Below are 17,611 nucleotides of genomic sequence, written 5' to 3'. Positions count from 1 at the left end.
CATATGGCTTGTGTCTGGTAGCTGTGGGTGGGGGAGGGGTTGTTTTCTTTCAATATCTCCTCTGAGCCAATAAGCAAGAGTGGTACTGAACGAATCCAATTATCATCTACAAACCATCTCCAGCAACACCTTGCACCACTATACTTTCACCAAGTGGATATATGGGTTTACATGGGCAATGTAAAGGCTTTTTTCTTATTATAGAAATTACCCATGAAGATCATATTCATACATAGTGACATCTTATTTATTATCTAACATTTCCCTTTAATTTCAAGTGGAGTGTCTCCAAAGTTAGATTCAGACAGTTCCCAACTATTTGAAAAAGTATGAACTGTATCTGATAGTTCCAGTTCTTCCTTGGGACTACACCTCATTTACATTTTAAATGTTACTGTGCAATTTAAAAAAAAAAAAAAGGAAATTCAAAATATTTTGTACCAAATATTCCTGTAATGTTTCATCTTACAAATGTTATTATTATATTCCTTTATTATTATATTCCTTTATTGATTCAAGAAAAAAAGCTACATTACATTATTATTATTAAAGCTACATATAAGACAGATATGAGAATCATGGCCTTTGTGACCAGTATAACTTCTGTAACAACAAAAGTAACAACCATCTTCTTATACATCACACTGTCTGATTATACAGACTGGACTCATTCAATTCAAAAGTGGTCTTTGTCTCCCAACTACATAAAGGAACGTTATGGCCCGAATTTACGCTACTGTCGCTTTAAGAAAACCAGCCTCAGTGTTTATGCAAATATGACAAGCCGAACGTGCCGCGAACCAATCAGAGGCGAGTTCTAACCGCGGGAGATCTAAATTTCGCGGGACCAAGTTTGGCGCTAAAAAAAAAAAAAAGCTGTTCTTCTCCAGCTCTTGTCCTGTTGTATGGAGAGCGGAGCTCTGAGGCGGACGGACAGGAGCCACACAGCGGGTCGGAGGAGTCACTATATATATATATATATATATATATATATATATTAGAAACTCATACCTTCTGTACTGGACTTTAAAACATAGTGTTTTTAAATATGTTATTTATTTAAGCAGTTTTTTTTGTGTGAAACCTGTAGGGCAAGTTTGTTACCGGACAAAGGACAACAACACCGACTAGTCTGCGAATATTATAAGAACATACTGCTGTGTTTTGGCATTCAATACATACTTTTTTGTTTTGTTTACGTGAGTTACGTTAATATTGGCAGGGTAGAGACATATGTTCATACAGATATTTACTACACCAGCTTGACCAATCCGGTTAAATTTAGTTTACTCAAAAAAAAAGAAAAAGAAAGATGATGCGGATGCCGAAAGGCGTCTCTCCGGCATCGGGCCGGCCGCTGTCCGGACTGTCTGTCCCTCAGCAGAAGATCAAGGTTTTGTCCACCGGAGGAGTGAAGACAGAGTTCTTCAGCACCGGCCTGTCCAGCCCACCGATGAGCTCGGTACCGGCAGGTTACTTCACCCAGATCTGCAACACCGCCGCGGCCGAACAAAGAGCCAACAGCCTGTATTCAACCCCCCACGGACCAGAGGCTAAACCCATCAGATCATCCTCCGGGAGACTGCCGGTAAACACACACACACACACACACACACACACACACACACACACACACACACACACACACACACACACACACACACACACACACAACTTTCTACATAACTAGATTCAATTCAGTTTATTTGTAGAGCCCACAATCACAAAGCACAAAACCTTAGAGCACTGCATCAAATCGTACTTTCTACATAACTAGATTCAATTCAGTTTATTTTGTCATAGCCTGAATTACAAATTTGCCTCAGACCCTTTACATCCTCTGTACACATGAGACATCCTCTGTCCTTAGACCCTCACATCCTCTGTCCTTACACCCTCACATCCTCTGTCCTTACACCCACATCACATCCTCTGTCCTTACACCCTCACATCCTCTGTCCTTACACCCTCACATCCTCTGTCCTTAGACCCTCACATCCTCTGTCCTTACACCCTCACATCCTCTGTCCTTACTGTCCTTACCCTCACATCCCCTCCTCCTCTGTCCTTAGACCCTCACATCCTCTGTCCTTAGACCCTCACCCTCTGTCCTTACACCCTCACATCCTCTGTCCTTAGACCCTCACATCCTCTGTCCTTACACCCTCACCTCCTCTGTCCTTACACCCTCACATCCTCTGTCCTTACACCTCACATCCTCTGTCCTTAGACCCTCACATCCTCTGTCCTTACCCCTCACATCCTCTGTCCTTACACCCTCACCTCCTCTGTCCTTAGACCCTCACATCCTCTGTCCTTACTCCTTACACCCTCCTCTGTCCTTAGACCCTCACATCCTCTGTCCTTACACCCTCACATCCTCTGTCCTTAGACCCTCACATCCTCTGTCCTTACACCTCACATCCTCTGTCCTTACACCCTCACATCCTCTGTCCTTACACCCTCACATCCTCTGTCCTTAGACCCTCACATCCTCTGTCCTTAGACCCTCACATCCTCTGTCCTTACACCCTCACATCCTCTGTCCTTACACCCTCACATCCTCTGTCCTTACACCCTCACATCCTCTGTCCTTACACCCTCACATCCTCTGTCCTTACACCCTCACATCCTCTGTCCTTACACCCTCACATCCTCTGTCCTTACACCCTCACATCCTCTTACACCCTCCTTACACCCTCACATCCTCTGTCCTTACACCCTCACATCCTCTGTCCTTACACCCTCACATCCTCTGTCCTTAGACCTCACATCCTCTGTCCTTAGACCCTCACATCCTCTGTCCTTACACCCTCACATCCTCTGTCCTTACACCCTCACATCCTCTGTCCTTAGACCCTCACATCCTCTGTCCTTACACCCTCACATCCTCTGTCCTTACACCCTCACATCCTCTGTCCTTAGACCCTCACATCCTCTGTCCTTACACCCTCACCATCCTCTGTCCTTACACCCTCACATCCTCTGTCCTTACACCCTCATCATCCTCTGTCCTTGTCCTTACACCCTCACATCCTCTGTCCTTACACCCTCACATCCTCTGTCCTTACACCCTCACATCCTCTGTCCTTAGACCCTCACATCCTCTGTCCTTACACCCTCACATCCTCTGTCCTTACACCCTCCTTACACCCTCACATCCTCTGTCCTTACACCCTCACATCCTCTGTCCTTACACCCTCACATCCTCTGTCCTTACACCCTCACATCCTCTGTCCTTACACCCTCACATCCTCTGTCCTTACACCCTCACATCCTCTGTCCTTACACCCCTCACCCTCATCCTCTGTCCTTACACCCTCACATCCTCTGTCCTTAGACCCTCACCTCCTCTGTCCTTACACCCTCACATCCTCTGTCCTTACACCCTCACATCCTCTGTCCTTACACCCTCACATCCTCTGTCCTTAGACCCTCACCTCCTCTGTCCTTACACCCTCACATCCTCTGTCCTTACACCCTCACCTCCTCTGTCCTTACACCCTCACATCCTCTGTCCTTACACCCTCACATCCTCTGTCCTTACACCCTCACATCCTCTGTCCTTCCCTCACATCGGCACAGGAAAAACTCCCCTAAAAACCCCTTTAACAGGGAGAAAAAAGGAAGAAACCTCTGGGAGAACGACAGAGGAGGGATCCTTCTCCCAGGATGGACAGAATGCAATAGATGTCATGTGTACAGAATGAGCAGCATAACAGAGATACAACACATTCAATGTATATGACATAAATGATGCAAACAGTGTCCAGTGTAGTGAGTTATGTGGGCGGAATAATTCTTGATTTCCATTGGTATGCATGTGTAGCAGCACATTCAAGTATGTTTTGACGTGATAAGCCACAGAGGAGCCACTGTGGCTGCTGCTGGATGTGTGTGAATGGCGTGTGTCCCTTTTGCCTGCCATGTTAAGTGTGACATCTTTTTCCAAGCAGTCCAGCTGTAGCTAGACCAGTCCAAAGGCTGTGTGTTTGATGGTTTTGGTGGGAGAGGGGGTGGGGGGTATGGTTGATGGTGTTGGGGGCCCCTTTGCTTGTGAAAAGAAAAGGATGAGTGGCCTCCACAGTGGGAGATGGCAGCGGCAGCTTTTACACAATCAATGGCCGTGCTGGTGGCAGACAATAATGTAAACACGGCATTTTACTGTCCTCTTAACTATTGTGAACTCAAAATCGGCTCTACTTTCGACAAGAAGGGTTCCCGAATCATTAGCGACGCTTGTGTTTGGACAGCTTTCTTTCTGATTACACCCACATGACAGCTGCTCCAACAGCACCTGTCATTGAGGCAATACAGGACCTGTGCAACCTGTTCACATCACTGTAGAAAGAAGGTGGAGGTCAGAGGTCGTAACCGGACAACTGGTGGGTTTTCCTGCCCTTTTGTGTCTTCTCGGGTAAAAAAGAGCTCTCGCAAACATTAAACAACATCATGCTCGACCCCGTCATTTGTTACTGTAAAGAAAATAACGTATAAACGGTACGCTTCCTATTCCCGACGGGTTCATTGAGAAGCTGTATGATCTGAGAGGATTGGATCACACTCAGCAACGTGTTAGTGCTTCACAGCTGCTGCTGCTTGTTATATTTGGTCTCTTCTCTCTAGCCGGCCAGCCTTGCTGTCTTTTAGAGTTAGTGAATTGCGAGTAAGGCTAAAGGGGTCAGGGGTTAGAGTGTGTCGGGGGTCTTCAAATCTCACGTTAACCCGGTGCCTTGGGAGCCTGTATTCACTAATGGGCCCTTCAAGAGGATTAGGTGGACATAAGTAAAGTGAGAAATAGACTACCACCTGGCTTATCATATGCCAAGGTGAACTTAATTACAGTTCAGGGCTTTATTTTTGGGGGGGGGATTTGCCTCTAACTGGCCCACGCTAATATAGAGTGTGTTAGATGTGGGTGGGTTGGGTTTGTTACACATACGATGTCATCGGAAGACGGTGACATGCTGCTGATAGGGAGCCAGACTTCTGAGTGTGTTTTCTCACTGATAATGGTGCTGTCCATTCTTTCACCCTGCGGCATATACAGTTCACATACATGTGTTTTGAATAGATGTGACAGCAGCATTATTATTATTATTATTTATTTTTTAAAGACAAGCAAGTTATCTGAGTTATTGCACAAAAGAGTGATGCACTTTTGAGACTGCACAGACCTCAAGAGTCCCAAGATTATGAAACATTCCTCCTTAAATTTCAGTAAATTTGATAATCCTCCACTTCTAGGGAGAAAAAACACCATAAAGTCTTAAGAAGGAGTGATGCTCTGAGTAGGTGATGGGCTTGTATCTTACTACTAAAGAAACATAACTAAAGTAATCAAACTTGGTTCCCTTTTCTAACGGAAGGACGGTAAAGCTTTTTAGTTCCTTCCATCCTGTTTACAAACATTAAAGCTGATTCTCTCACAACTTCCGTCTTTATTCTTATTTTTCATGCAAGTTTTTTAATACTGAGAGGTTACAATTGCTTTTTTCTGGGTGTTTGAGTGCATACTTGTCTCAGACACAGACCTCAACATTTTTGACAGCTGCACCTGCAGTGTTTTTAGGGTCATGACCGAAATGCCACGATACTCTTTTCTCTCCAATTCCTAAAATACAGAGATTTCAGTTCAGAACAGTATCCAAATGAAGGTGAGCTTATGTTTTCAGCCACAGAGCATCACTGCAGCTGATGGGAAGTACGAAAAAGAAATAATCTGGTTTCATATAACCTGTTCCCAAATGTTTTTTTCTAATTAATCACTTGACATTAGTAGCACCTGACAAAACATTAGATGCAAGGATGCCATCGTCATTATGATGACGTTTAAAGGGGAACATTTATACATTTCAAAAGTAATAACTGTAGTGTGTGTTCTTTCTTTGTGTGCTGACAAAGCAGCTTCATTTCATGTTCAGTCATGGGTCTTATGTTTACAGGAAGTGTTTGTTTCTTCATGTATAGCGCACTTCCTTCACTTTAAACAGCGCTACAGTAACAACTGTCTTTTTAGCTTGGCTCAGCATGAGAACCAGCAAAAGTTTGTTTAAGTACAAAAACAACATCTATGCCACAGTCATGCTGCATAATCCCACACTTGAAAACTTTCCCATGGGGTAAATGCTGTTGGAAACCCAGAGAAGAAGTTAATATCTGACTGCATGAAGGTAACTTTAGCTGCAGAGATCTCGTCTTTACTCATTCATAATGCCAACAGTAGTAAAAGGCAGTGAATCAGTGATTGTCGTGTGACTTTTAACCAGAGTGCGTAGACTATTGATAATGTTGTGTCACCCTTGTTTCCCTTCAGATTGATAGTGATGTAAATGTGTTACAGGATTCAGGCCTCCCTGCAAAGTCCAGGGAAGCTCTTTCTTTCAACTTCTATCAAATCTCCTCCCAGAAACAAAAAAAGATGAATTCATTTTTCTGTTTCAGATGCAAAAAGACACATTTACTACAGCCAAATGGCAGTCTGGTAGCAAGATGCATCAGCATAATGTCCACCAGAAACAAAGTCCCACTTATTCTCTGCTTAAGTCACATGTGGTTTTCCCAGATTTACAAGGAATGTGCACAATCTGCCAAAACTGCATCAGCATTGATATCAGCTCTTTATTTCACTTTGTAGTAAATAAACCTCTTTCCTATAACTTCCAGTGTCGTCTTGAATCACCTTATGGCTACAGAGATTCTTTTTGGAGCCCCTCTGATGAGCCCCCATAAAGACTGTTGACACCCGGGTGTGACATTGCCATCTGCATGCACTCCCCCAAAAACCTCTCTCTGCTTCTCTATTCCCTCTCATTCACCTTGTTTTACCCCGTCCTCAGGCCAGCGGTGGTCCTAGAGCAAGTTGTCCTCAATAGGGAGGTTTTTGCATTTCAAAGCAGCCCGCTCCCACACGCCTCTCCCCACCACCAACCCAAATGGGAAGATCCACCCTTCTCTTTTACCTCTTGAGAGCCACACTGGCAATCTCATCAGCAATGTAGGCATTGTTTTTCTTTTGACTCTCCAAGGGTGTGGTAGTGAGGGGTTTGTGTACAGACGAGTAAATATTTGCAGGCATACTGTAACTTGCCTTTCTCTTGGGTGGAATTTGAGTCCCATGCAGCCTGACAGACCAGGTCTGTTGGTTTTTGAGGAGAGGCCCAACTGCAGAAGTCCTTCACGTGACGTGACTGTGTGTGTGTGTGACATGCCACTACGGAGATTTCAGCACAGCAGCGGCAGGAATTAGCCAAAGAATGTAGAGCGCACAGAAAAAGCCACGTGCGGTGCTTTGGGTGTAACTGGGCAGACGGGTCTAGGAGATAAAGAGCTAATTGGACTGTACTCGGATCAGGCCTTTACCATTTCCTCTCACCACCATTGGCCCCAAAACAGTGGCTTGCTGCACAATAACTACAACTGGTTTTAGATTGAGTGACATGTGCTAACTATAATAATTGCGATGCCCACGTTGTCCCTCTCTAGTCTTTCAGGAGTTTTTTTTCTCTCAGGCAACATGCCTCTGTGTTAGCCTATAAAGCCACAAACAGCCGCATGAAATGGTGTTTGCGTAATGTGGTTGACTCAACAGAGAAATCCCTCATGCAAAAAAGGGAGCACCCAAGCCCATACAGCTGCAGGGTGAAACCGTTGGTTCCCCTCTTACAACATGTCACCATTGCCTGTGGCTGCAACTCTCAAATGATAGACCTACAAGCCTGAAAAATGTAGACATGGTGCAACTTGATCGGCACATTTAGGTCATGGAAGTTAACCTCTTTCTAATGTCAAGGCTGCTCTTTTTATTCATAACTTACACTGGGACTCACAGTCAAGTTAAACCAGACAGATCTTCTCTCTGTGTAACCACAGCTGACACACTCCAACCAGTATCTGATTACTCACTGGGACCCCTGGTGTTGGGCAGCTACTGTCAGGACTCTGAGCCAACAAAAACACAGCTTTTAATCCCATAAATAAATGCTAACAGTAACCGTTTTGTTCGGAGTAGCTGCTCGCTGCCCTGACCTGTGTCATGTCTCTGTCCTCCTGAGGTTACTGTATGGTCTGAGGATTAAAAGCTGCCCCGCCAGCAGCACGTACACTTGCTGTGCTGCCCCAGATGTCGCCAGTCACAACAGGTGGACGTGTCGGGGAGCACGCTAGGACAATGGCCCCCTTCATTATCCCCACACTCACACAGGCGTACTCACACATGGTTAAGTCAATTCAGCACTTTTTCTATCTCTTAAAAAGTCCCTTGCCTAAACCTATTAGCTAAAGCACTGCTGGGACAAAAAGGGATTACTGTTGCCAAGCATTTGAGCATAGACTTGGAGGAAAGGTGAGTTTGTGAGACAATACAGAGCTGAAAGGATAAGAAATGGCACAATTATAGATGACCGAGGTGAGGTCCTAACCAGATGGGGCCAATTACCCAGCAGCCTCAGTAAACGCCTTGCTAAAATCTCAAGCCTTGTTGGATTAGTGTTTTGTGTACGTGAGCTGTGTAACCGGTGAATGCAGATTGACTGCAAACTCTCTCGTCCATCAAGTTGGAGTTAACAAAATAACTGGAAAGAGTTCTGCCCATAAGGGTGTCGCCCACCTTGTGCAACTCGTCTTTCTTCAGACAGTTGGTCATTTCTCAATCCTGTGAGGGAGACTGGGTTTATGTGGGTTCATGTGACTTTCACTTTTGTTACATTGGGCCTATGTAGGTCATTGAAAATAGTGGTGGTCACATGAAGATATTGTATTGTAGTTTATATTGTGGTCTAAAGGTTGTGCGGTGTGTGTGGGTGTGTGTGCACACGCTTTAGATTGGAGCTGCAGGTCAGAGTGTATGATTAATTGCGGTGATAGTCTGGTAATCATCTGTTTCTGAGTGTGTGTTAAGCAGTGGAGGAAAGGGGAAGTAGAGATCATTGAGTGATTCCAGAGATTTCCTTGCATTTTTTCAGGCAGTGTGTTTGAGAGGCCATCACCCCCTATCCCCAACCACACACACACACACACACACACACACACACACACACACACACACACACACACACACACACACACACACACACACACACACACACACACACACACACACACACACACACACACGATCAGCCCCTCTTAAAGTGCTTGGGGAAAGTGTGACGGGGGTGCTCTGTTCCTGCACTTGAGGGCTGTTGGCACATTTACGACACTTTTCAACAACCCCCTATTTAGCACTTTTGCCAGCATTGATGTCATTGTTTCGTGGATCGGCTAGACTTGTCCCACACACTTCATCCTCATGATTTCACTTATAACTCGTCAAGTAAGATGAAAGTTTGTTTCCAGCAGACTATAATGTAGGGAAGAATATAGGGAAATATATTCACTCTATATATTCTCATGATGACGGGAGGATTAGATCAAAGTGAATGCTGCAACTGAAAGAAACATGCTCTCTGCTCTTGTATTTGTATTTGTGCTAATGTTCATAAACTCTTTCCCCTCTAGGCTAAAAGGAAGCTGGATCTAGAGGACCCTCTTTACTTGCCAGAGTTCCGCACACCAAAAGACAAAGGCCTCATCGCAGCCAGGATACCAAGTCCAAGAAGTGAGTACACCAACTACTGATCAGAGGCTAGATGGATGTGAGAGAGGTGGTGTAAGGTCGTGGGTTTTGTGCGTAGAAACTTGAGCTGCACCAATGTTGGGAGTAGTATCTGTGGTGACAACATCTCAGTAGTGCTTCCATTCAAGTCAAATCAAGTTTATAGTACAAAAAGGGAGAGGCCATTCAAAGAGAGACCCTAGGCACACTAGGAACGCTGAAACAGAAACGTGTCAATAACAGAACTATCAGCAGTAAGTGGTAACATTAGTAGAATAGGGATGGGCAGTATAACGGAACTGTCTTAGGTAATGGAATATGCCATAAGTTTCGTCATTCCCTGGTTTTAGAGGCTGCCTTACAGTAAACTGATTAATTAAAGTGAGAAAATATGTGATTTTCTGAACTTGTTCTAGCTGTTCAATTATTAATATTTGCCTTTTCCTACGTAGTCATTATATCCACGATTCTGATGATTATTTATCAAAACTTTGTAAATGTTCTGTAAAAGCACCAATGGTCAATATCAATATCAGGGTGTTCGGTCATAAATATTGTGATTTTCTCAGTGTATCGCCCAGCCCTGTAGTAGAATATGGTCAACAGTAGAGTCGAATTTAGATACAAAGAAGAGCTATATAAAAAGTAAAAAGAGGGAAGTCTCAGGGAGTTGTATAATTACAGTTCTTTAGTCCAAAGGGAGGAGGTAGGGTAGGTGGGTTAGTTCTATGGGGGACATGGTCACAGAGTTAAGGGGGTAGAGCACCGACTCTTCAGACCAGTCCAGGAGAAAAACAGCACAGCACAGCACAGAAGCCTCAGGATTAATATCAAAAAGTAAAATTATTAAACCAATAACGGATTTAAATGCGTCTTGTTTGAGATCTAGGTTTTGCACACAAATGGTCGACATGGGTCAACAAGGCCAGACTGGATTTACACAAAGCAGACAGTAGCAACAATAAATTAGTTTTTCTGTTTCATGTACCATGTGCAGTACTTTTAAAGACATGTGTTTCTGTGATGTGGTGTCTGGTGTGAAGATTGTTTACAATCAATTACTAGCATCATAAACACAGAACACTACATGAGTCACATTCACACAGGAACTAAGGTCATTTACACACTCGTATGATGAAAAGTTTGCACATTTAGTATAATGATCTTTACATTACATTACATTACATTACATTACAGTCATTTAGCAGACGCTTTTATCCAAAGCGACTTACAGGAAGTGTATTCAACATAGGTATTCAAGAGAACTACTAGTCACCAGAAGTCATAAGTGCATCTCCTTTCTTAAACAAGCATCTTAAAGCATAAACCAGAGCAAAAGTATAGTGCAGAGGCAAATTACTACGAAAACAATAATTGCAACAGACTAATACGAATATAATAAGTGCTACAAACTACTACGAATATAATAAGTGCAGTAAACTAATACGAATAATAAGTGCAGCGAACTGCAATAAGTGCTACGAGGAAGGCTCAGGGTAGTACTTCTTGAAGAGGTGAGTTTTCAGCCTGCGCCGAAAGATCTTCTTACACCTTTTAAATTATTGGGAGGAGACCTCGCTGTGGGAGAGATTTTAAACATATTACATTTCTCTGCTACAACATTTTATGTGAATAAATCTAATTAAGCTCAGTGTAAATATTATTTGTTTTGACTAACTTTCATGTTTGCTTACTTTTTATATCAAATATCTACACATCTTTGTCTTTTGTTGCTGCTTTTATTTCCCCTCCTCACGCCTTTGTCCTGGTCTCTGCCCTCAGCTCCAAAGTCTCCAGGTGAGCGGACACGGTACGACACGTCCTTGGGCCTGCTGACCAAGAAGTTTGTGGGTCTGATCTCAGAGTCTCCTGATGGAGTTCTTGACCTGAACTGGGCCACTGAGGTTCTGGAGGTCCAGAAGAGGCGCATCTATGACATCACTAACGTCCTAGAAGGAGTCCAGCTCATCCGAAAGAAGTCCAAGAACAACATCCAGTGGCTGTAAGTACCAATGCAGAAGGACACAGGTGACCCTTATTAAATAGTCACCCAACATTAAAGTTTACCAACGTTTGGTGCTTGCTGGGAGTTCCAGACAAATAACATTGGGCAGCCACAGAAACAGTACAGTGCTCTAAACACGTCTCTAAACACAATCCGATACAGTTTATTTGCATCGTCAAACAGCTCAGACAAGGCTTTGATATATCTCAAGCCAGCTGCCAAACATGTTTACTCACTATGAATTGCATGGAACTTCTCAAAGATGAAGTCTGAACATGGCTTTATATTGAGAACAGAGTAATCTCTATCATGTAATGCAAAACAACACACAAAACTGCATTAAATACAACCAAATACTCAGGATGTGGATTCTTTGATTGATATATATTTTTTAAAAGGTTGTGTCTATTGAAACCCTGTTGTATGTGTGTGTCTACTCAAAGGATTTTCTCCTGCTTACACTGTGCTTATCCGCCCTCTTGTGGCTGGTAGGGGTCCACGCAACATATCTAGACATCATCAAACAACCTCCACTGAACCATTGAGAGTGATATTGTCTATTACACTGTGTCTTTGTTTTTGAGTTGTTATGACTGCAATCAGATCCTCACATTTTCCATTTTAATATGTTTATGTGTGTCCTTGTAGGGTTGGAGATGTATTTGAGGGTGGTGCAGGTGGAGGAGAGAAGGCTTGTGCCCTACGGAAAGAACTTGGAGACCTAGAGAGAGTAGAAAGATCTCTGGATGAACTGATCCTCTCCAGCACCGCACAGCTCAAACAACTCACCGAATATGAAGATAATAAGAGATATCCTTTACATCCAGCTGTGTTTGTTGTTTGTTTGTGTGTGTGTGGAAGATAACATAATTCTCTGGTGGGTCTTCTGGTTTTGGTTACACATGCAAATACCCACTTAAATTCTGCAGCCGTTACCACCCTTGACCACACACTTCACGTTGGGCTATGTGACTTATCAGGACATCCGCTCCATCGGCACTCTCCGAGACCAGACAGTCATTGCCGTCAAGGCCCCCGCTGACACCAAACTGGAAGTGCCAGACACGGCAGGGGTGAGAACACGCATTTCAAAACCAACAGATTTAATTGTTGGTAAAAACTCTCCTAAAGACAAATGGAATACATGCAATGAAACTATGAGTGTTACTGTATATTTATATAATATTCTTGTTCTATCTTTCTCCTTACAGCAGGGATCATTACAGATCTATTTAAAAAGTAAGAATGGCCCCATTGAAGTCTACCTTTGTCCAGAGGAGGGTCTTGAAGATGCCAGCCCAGTTAAAAGCGCTGTCACCCCTCAAAAGGAGTTCCCTCAACCCCTCGGCCCTCCAACTGGGACCCCAAGCTACAGCGTCAAAGAGGAGCCCTCTGAATGTAAGCCGGGTTCTTTTCTAGGGTCATGTACAGTACAGTAGGACTCTGACTTTACACTCTCACCGGGAGCTCATTGGTTGATGAGTGTGAGGCCTGATTTCACTTCTGCACTGGTCTTGGAGACTTACTTTGCTTTTGAAAGCAGTCACAGTAACATAACTCTTTCTGAAGCACAACAGTTTATCTAATGGTTACAACGAGACTCAGAAAGGTTACTGCGCCTGAGGAGACATTAGTCGCTAAAGGCATAACACACCAGAAACTCTGCAGTCCAGTGAATCGGGTCAGGTTTTGACAAGGAAGAAGAATATTGGAATTAAAAAGAGAATATTTCTGATTCTGTTTGTTGTTGTTACAGTCCATTGTATGGCCAACAATGTTATAACGGGTGTGGGACTCTTTTAATATTTAATAAGTGTTACTTATTAAGCTTAAGCTCAATTCTGTATGCAGACATGAGAGATAGGACAATGGTCTAACTCTCTGCAAGGAAGTGTATCAGGTTATATCCCAAAATGTCAAAATATTTCTTTAACACAAGTGCAGTTTAAAGTGCCATGCCAGTAAATATTAGATTGAAAATACTAAATATAATATAATAAGGAAATAATGTAAACAATAAGTATACGAAAGAAAATCGATAAATTGCTAAAATTATTAAACTACTGAACATGAATAAAATGTATGCAAATCACAAGGATAAAGTTGAAAAATAAATATTGTAGAAGGATAACAATGAGACTAAACTACAATATGTTTATAATAGTACCAACTTTAAATATTCAAGAGACATGTCAGGCTAAAGTTGTGAACTTCTACTCCGTCCTTTTCTCCATCACAGTCAACATCACTACAGCAGCTCCAGCCGCCTCCTCGGCTGCAGCCTCCGCGTCCACTCTGCTGGACGTGGAGGGTCTGCTGGGTTTGCCCCCCGGCCTGCTCCAGATCACAGAGGACCAACTGCCCTGCACCTCTTTCGCCCCAGACCCCAACACCCCGTTCGTCAGTTTCTCTCCACCTTTGGACCACGATGATTACCTCTGGAGCCTGGAGGACAGTGAGGGAGTGTCAGATTTCTTTGACACCTATGATCTTGGAGAACTGTTGAAGAGCTGAGGTGCAGATAAAGGAGGCAGGAGGGGGGGAAAAAAAGAGATTAACGGAGAAAATATTTAATTTAATACTTTCTCGAGGTGGGAAATATTACACTATAAAGCCATAAGTCTTTGTTTGTACCATGCCTGTTTTAATGTTAATGATTCCAAAGGAGGAGTTACCCCCTTTGTTTATATTAACAAAGCAAAAATCATTTGTACATAAAAATGATAGGACTGGGAGGTTGGGTGAGATTGACATATTTGTGTAATCTCCAACCATTAAGGTACGTTGTTTAAAAAGCAGGCACTGTTTTGGATATTTCACATTGTCAGATTGCGCTAAAAATTAATTATTGGTTAATTATAGTTATTGTGCATATCACATCCCCGGCAACATAATCTGTTTCATTCATTTTTCAGGCGGTGTTTACAGTGTGATAACTCAGGAATAGTTTTCTTCCTTGTTTCCAAAGCCTAAATATTTCGTGCCACTCTTTGGCCTGTAGGGGGCAGCCTTGTATTATGACAGCTTTAACTGCCATGCAGCTTTACAGGATTCAATCACTGGAATTACAGTAAGATAAAGCCATCAAGAACTATACACAGGGTGTGTTTTTAAAGGTGTAATCTTCAACACTGACCAAATCAAGCTGTGAATATTACTGGTCCTTGTAGATCCACAAGCATCTACAGCTTCAGTTCAGCATCGTGTGAAATCTGATTTTTGAGCTCATGTTTTTCCGCTCATGTTGATTCTGTCTGATCAGTTTTGCTCTTTCCTGCCTTAAGCTATATGTCGGGGACTCGTACCTGTTTGCCGCTGCTCTGTGTGCCAAAATGTGAAAGGCAGCTTCTGACACCCAAAAGTGGACCCAGATCCAGAGTTAATGACTCATAATAAGTACTTGTTTAACACATACACTCTCTGACTGGGTAAGAGAATCTCACTCACTCTTGTTGGTTTGGCAGCTTTATTTTAAATCCAGGTGCTCCTCTATTGATAAGAGTTTGCTTATTTTGATAGAACTTTTTTGATTAAGTGGTGTGAAACTACTGTATTTCTGAGGAAATAACCAAAATAATTTAAATGCAGCATCTGTGTTGCAGATGTGGTGGAAGGGGGGTTAATTGATGTAATTAAGGTTTACCTAGAGTAGAGCTTTGCTTTTTCTCTTGTTCAGAAATGAATGAAGTCTGTTGATCTAGCAGCAACAAAAAGGTATTTGTATCTTAACTGTTCAAGCCCATGAATGCTTTCCCACATGTGGAGGTGCAACCCTGTTAATGTCAAAGACATGGAACCAAGCTCAGAGTAGCTGTGACTTTTATCTGTTAAAAAAAAATCTTTTTCTCAAAGCGTTCTAGACATTTGGAAATTTGAATTTCATGCTGATGATATTTTTGGCTTTCCCTCTACACTGCAGAGATAAGCTAACTGTCCTGTCCTAACAAAACTTGAAAATGTGTGTTTGTGTGTGTATTTGACATTTTGGGAAGTTGGCGTTGTGGTGTGTTTGTGTATGAGTTTTTACAATGTAGATTAGAGAATGTGAATTCAGAATTTGTAGATGTGTTTTAGTATTTGTACATATTTGTTTTGTATTTATACCTATTTTTTCTGAATTTTTTGAAAGTTGATACTGTTCTTGATGACATGCGGCACTTAATATTTTGTTATATTGTGTGGTCTGTTTGAAATAATTAAATAAATGCTGAAGCCATGGTTTACACTTGGAGCTGTGCTCAATTTTTACTTGCTTGTCATGTCGGGAACCTGTAGTTCTTAGAAAAATGTTTTAATGTAGTTCTTCCTAGCAAACAATTTATAACAAAACTACAGTTGAAATACAGAGGTCCAAGCACCATTCATCTTCATACAATGTTGCTATCCATATTTTTCTCCAAGCCTCTGCAGTGTATTCCTCATAATGTCCAGACCCTTGCTGGAAAATTCACTATCGAAAGGGATTTTGTCTGTTTGGTCATCTATAGCAGAAGCCCAGTATGGAGTATTCTCTGTCTGAAACCAGTGAGGATATGGACCTAATAAGAGGTGACATTCCCAGAGGAAAGAGAATAGACCGACATAGAGACCGACAATAAGACTGAATGAGCTCTAAATACATTCAGACAGGTTGACAAAAACCACCAATCATTCTTTGTTAGGTGGTTGCTTCGGAAACAAACTCACAAAAGAGGGCGGGCACCCAGGAGGTCGAAGTTCAGTGGGTCACTTTGGGATAGTGCTAATGGGTTCTGGGGGTAAAGACGTGTGCAAGGAGAGACGTAGCAAATGTTCCTAATAAATCTAAAGAAGATATAGAATCTATAGATATGCACGTTTTTGTCAAATATTACACACAATATTAAGAGGAGGACACAATCCTCGCTGTCTGCTCTTTATTGACTAAGCCCATACAACCTTTACCAAATGCTCTGAAGAAATGAACTCCGTATGCTAACATGGTTCTTCCCTGATGTCATTTCACATAGAACCTAAAATGTATGGCCCTTAGAACTATTGCAAAATATAGTGTATGACAACAGGAAACACAAGCTTCCAACACAGCTCAAGTGAGAAGCAAAAAGAAAAAAAAAAAGGTAAGCTTGTAAAAGCCTTTTTTTTAACCCTCACAAAGAAAGTCTGTCTCCTTGTGCACCAGTTTTTCTGCGAACTGGCTTCTGAACCAACATCAGGTGTCTATTAGTGCTAAGGGTCTGTTAACAGAGGTTGCACACAACAGCTCGTGTGTTTAACAAGAGGTGTTAACAGACATGTTTGATTCCACGTACACATACATTGCCTTTGACTGTGTGCTTTACATCCTAGCCAAACAGCAGACAACAGCAGTTCTGTCACATTGCACCTTGGGACCAACTGCTGTGACAACGAGGCACTGAGGTAAATATTATTAGCTGAACGCTCAAATTGCCAAAAACTAAAAACCCTCTTTGTGTCCTTGCAAGTGACAGCTCGTCAACGAGCAGCAACAACCTGAGGCCAAAACGCTGCATGTCCTTGTTTAAAGCCACAGCTGCTAAAGGGACACATAATGGGAGTATTATTTTCATCAAGGGTTGGACCAATTTAAGGACTATGGTTGCTGTGTTTAAGGCCACACACAATCTTAGTTAGAGCTACTGAATGCCGGGAACTGACTCTGGGCAAAATGTGGCTGATTGTATTTGACTCAAACTTTTTTAATACTATGAGTTATGAAGTTAGTAGTACAATAATGTAGCAATTTAACAGATATCCATGATATAAGTTACTGGTATTCAATAGGAGAAATAGTTGAATGTAAAGAGACTTTAGTGGTTCTCTGTCTTCCTAGTTAGTTAGACTTGAATGACACGGTGACATTGTGATTTTATTGTTGCATTTAGAATTATGAATCACAAACAAGTTTGACAACCTGTTACCAGTCTGGAAACGTTTTTTTTTGATGAGATGACAGGCATGGTGGAGAAGTTGTCTGTCTGAGGGTGTGGTTGCTGCGCAGGTACAGTAAGATG

General features: G+C 42.5%; 1 protein-coding gene across 1 annotated transcript; it reads left to right on the top strand.

The window, feature by feature from the left end:
- Positions 1–990: 990 nt before the first annotated feature.
- On the top strand, positions 991–15,801 carry e2f2 (E2F transcription factor 2). Its single transcript, XM_054614043.1, has 7 exons — positions 991–1,588; positions 9,499–9,598; positions 11,378–11,597; positions 12,249–12,410; positions 12,559–12,673; positions 12,812–12,998; positions 13,840–15,801. The coding sequence occupies exons 1-7, from the start codon at positions 1,313–1,315 to the stop codon at positions 14,112–14,114; spliced, it is 1,335 nt and encodes a 444-aa protein (XP_054470018.1). The 5' UTR covers positions 991–1,312; the 3' UTR covers positions 14,115–15,801.
- The last annotated feature ends 1,810 nt before the right edge of the window (positions 15,802–17,611 follow it).

The sequence above is a fragment of the Anoplopoma fimbria genome, chromosome 15, assembly GCF_027596085.1.
Source record: "Anoplopoma fimbria isolate UVic2021 breed Golden Eagle Sablefish chromosome 15, Afim_UVic_2022, whole genome shotgun sequence".
Taxonomy (NCBI): domain Eukaryota; kingdom Metazoa; phylum Chordata; class Actinopteri; order Perciformes; family Anoplopomatidae; genus Anoplopoma; species Anoplopoma fimbria.
Note: the sequence above shows the minus strand (reverse complement) of the source record. Positions and strands in the feature narration are given on the sequence as shown.

Bases quoted from the DNA above. Each gene is read 5' to 3' on its own strand.
- e2f2 (XM_054614043.1), top strand. From the start codon at position 1,313: ATGATGCGGATGCCGAAAGGCGTCTCTCCGGCATCGGGCCGGCCGCTG. The intron at 1,589-9,498 runs GTAAACACACAC...TTTCCCCTCTAG, and splicing joins CATCCTCCGGGAGACTGCCG to GCTAAAAGGAAGCTGGATCT. The intron at 12,674-12,811 runs GTGAGAACACGC...TTCTCCTTACAG, and splicing joins AAGTGCCAGACACGGCAGGG to CAGGGATCATTACAGATCTA.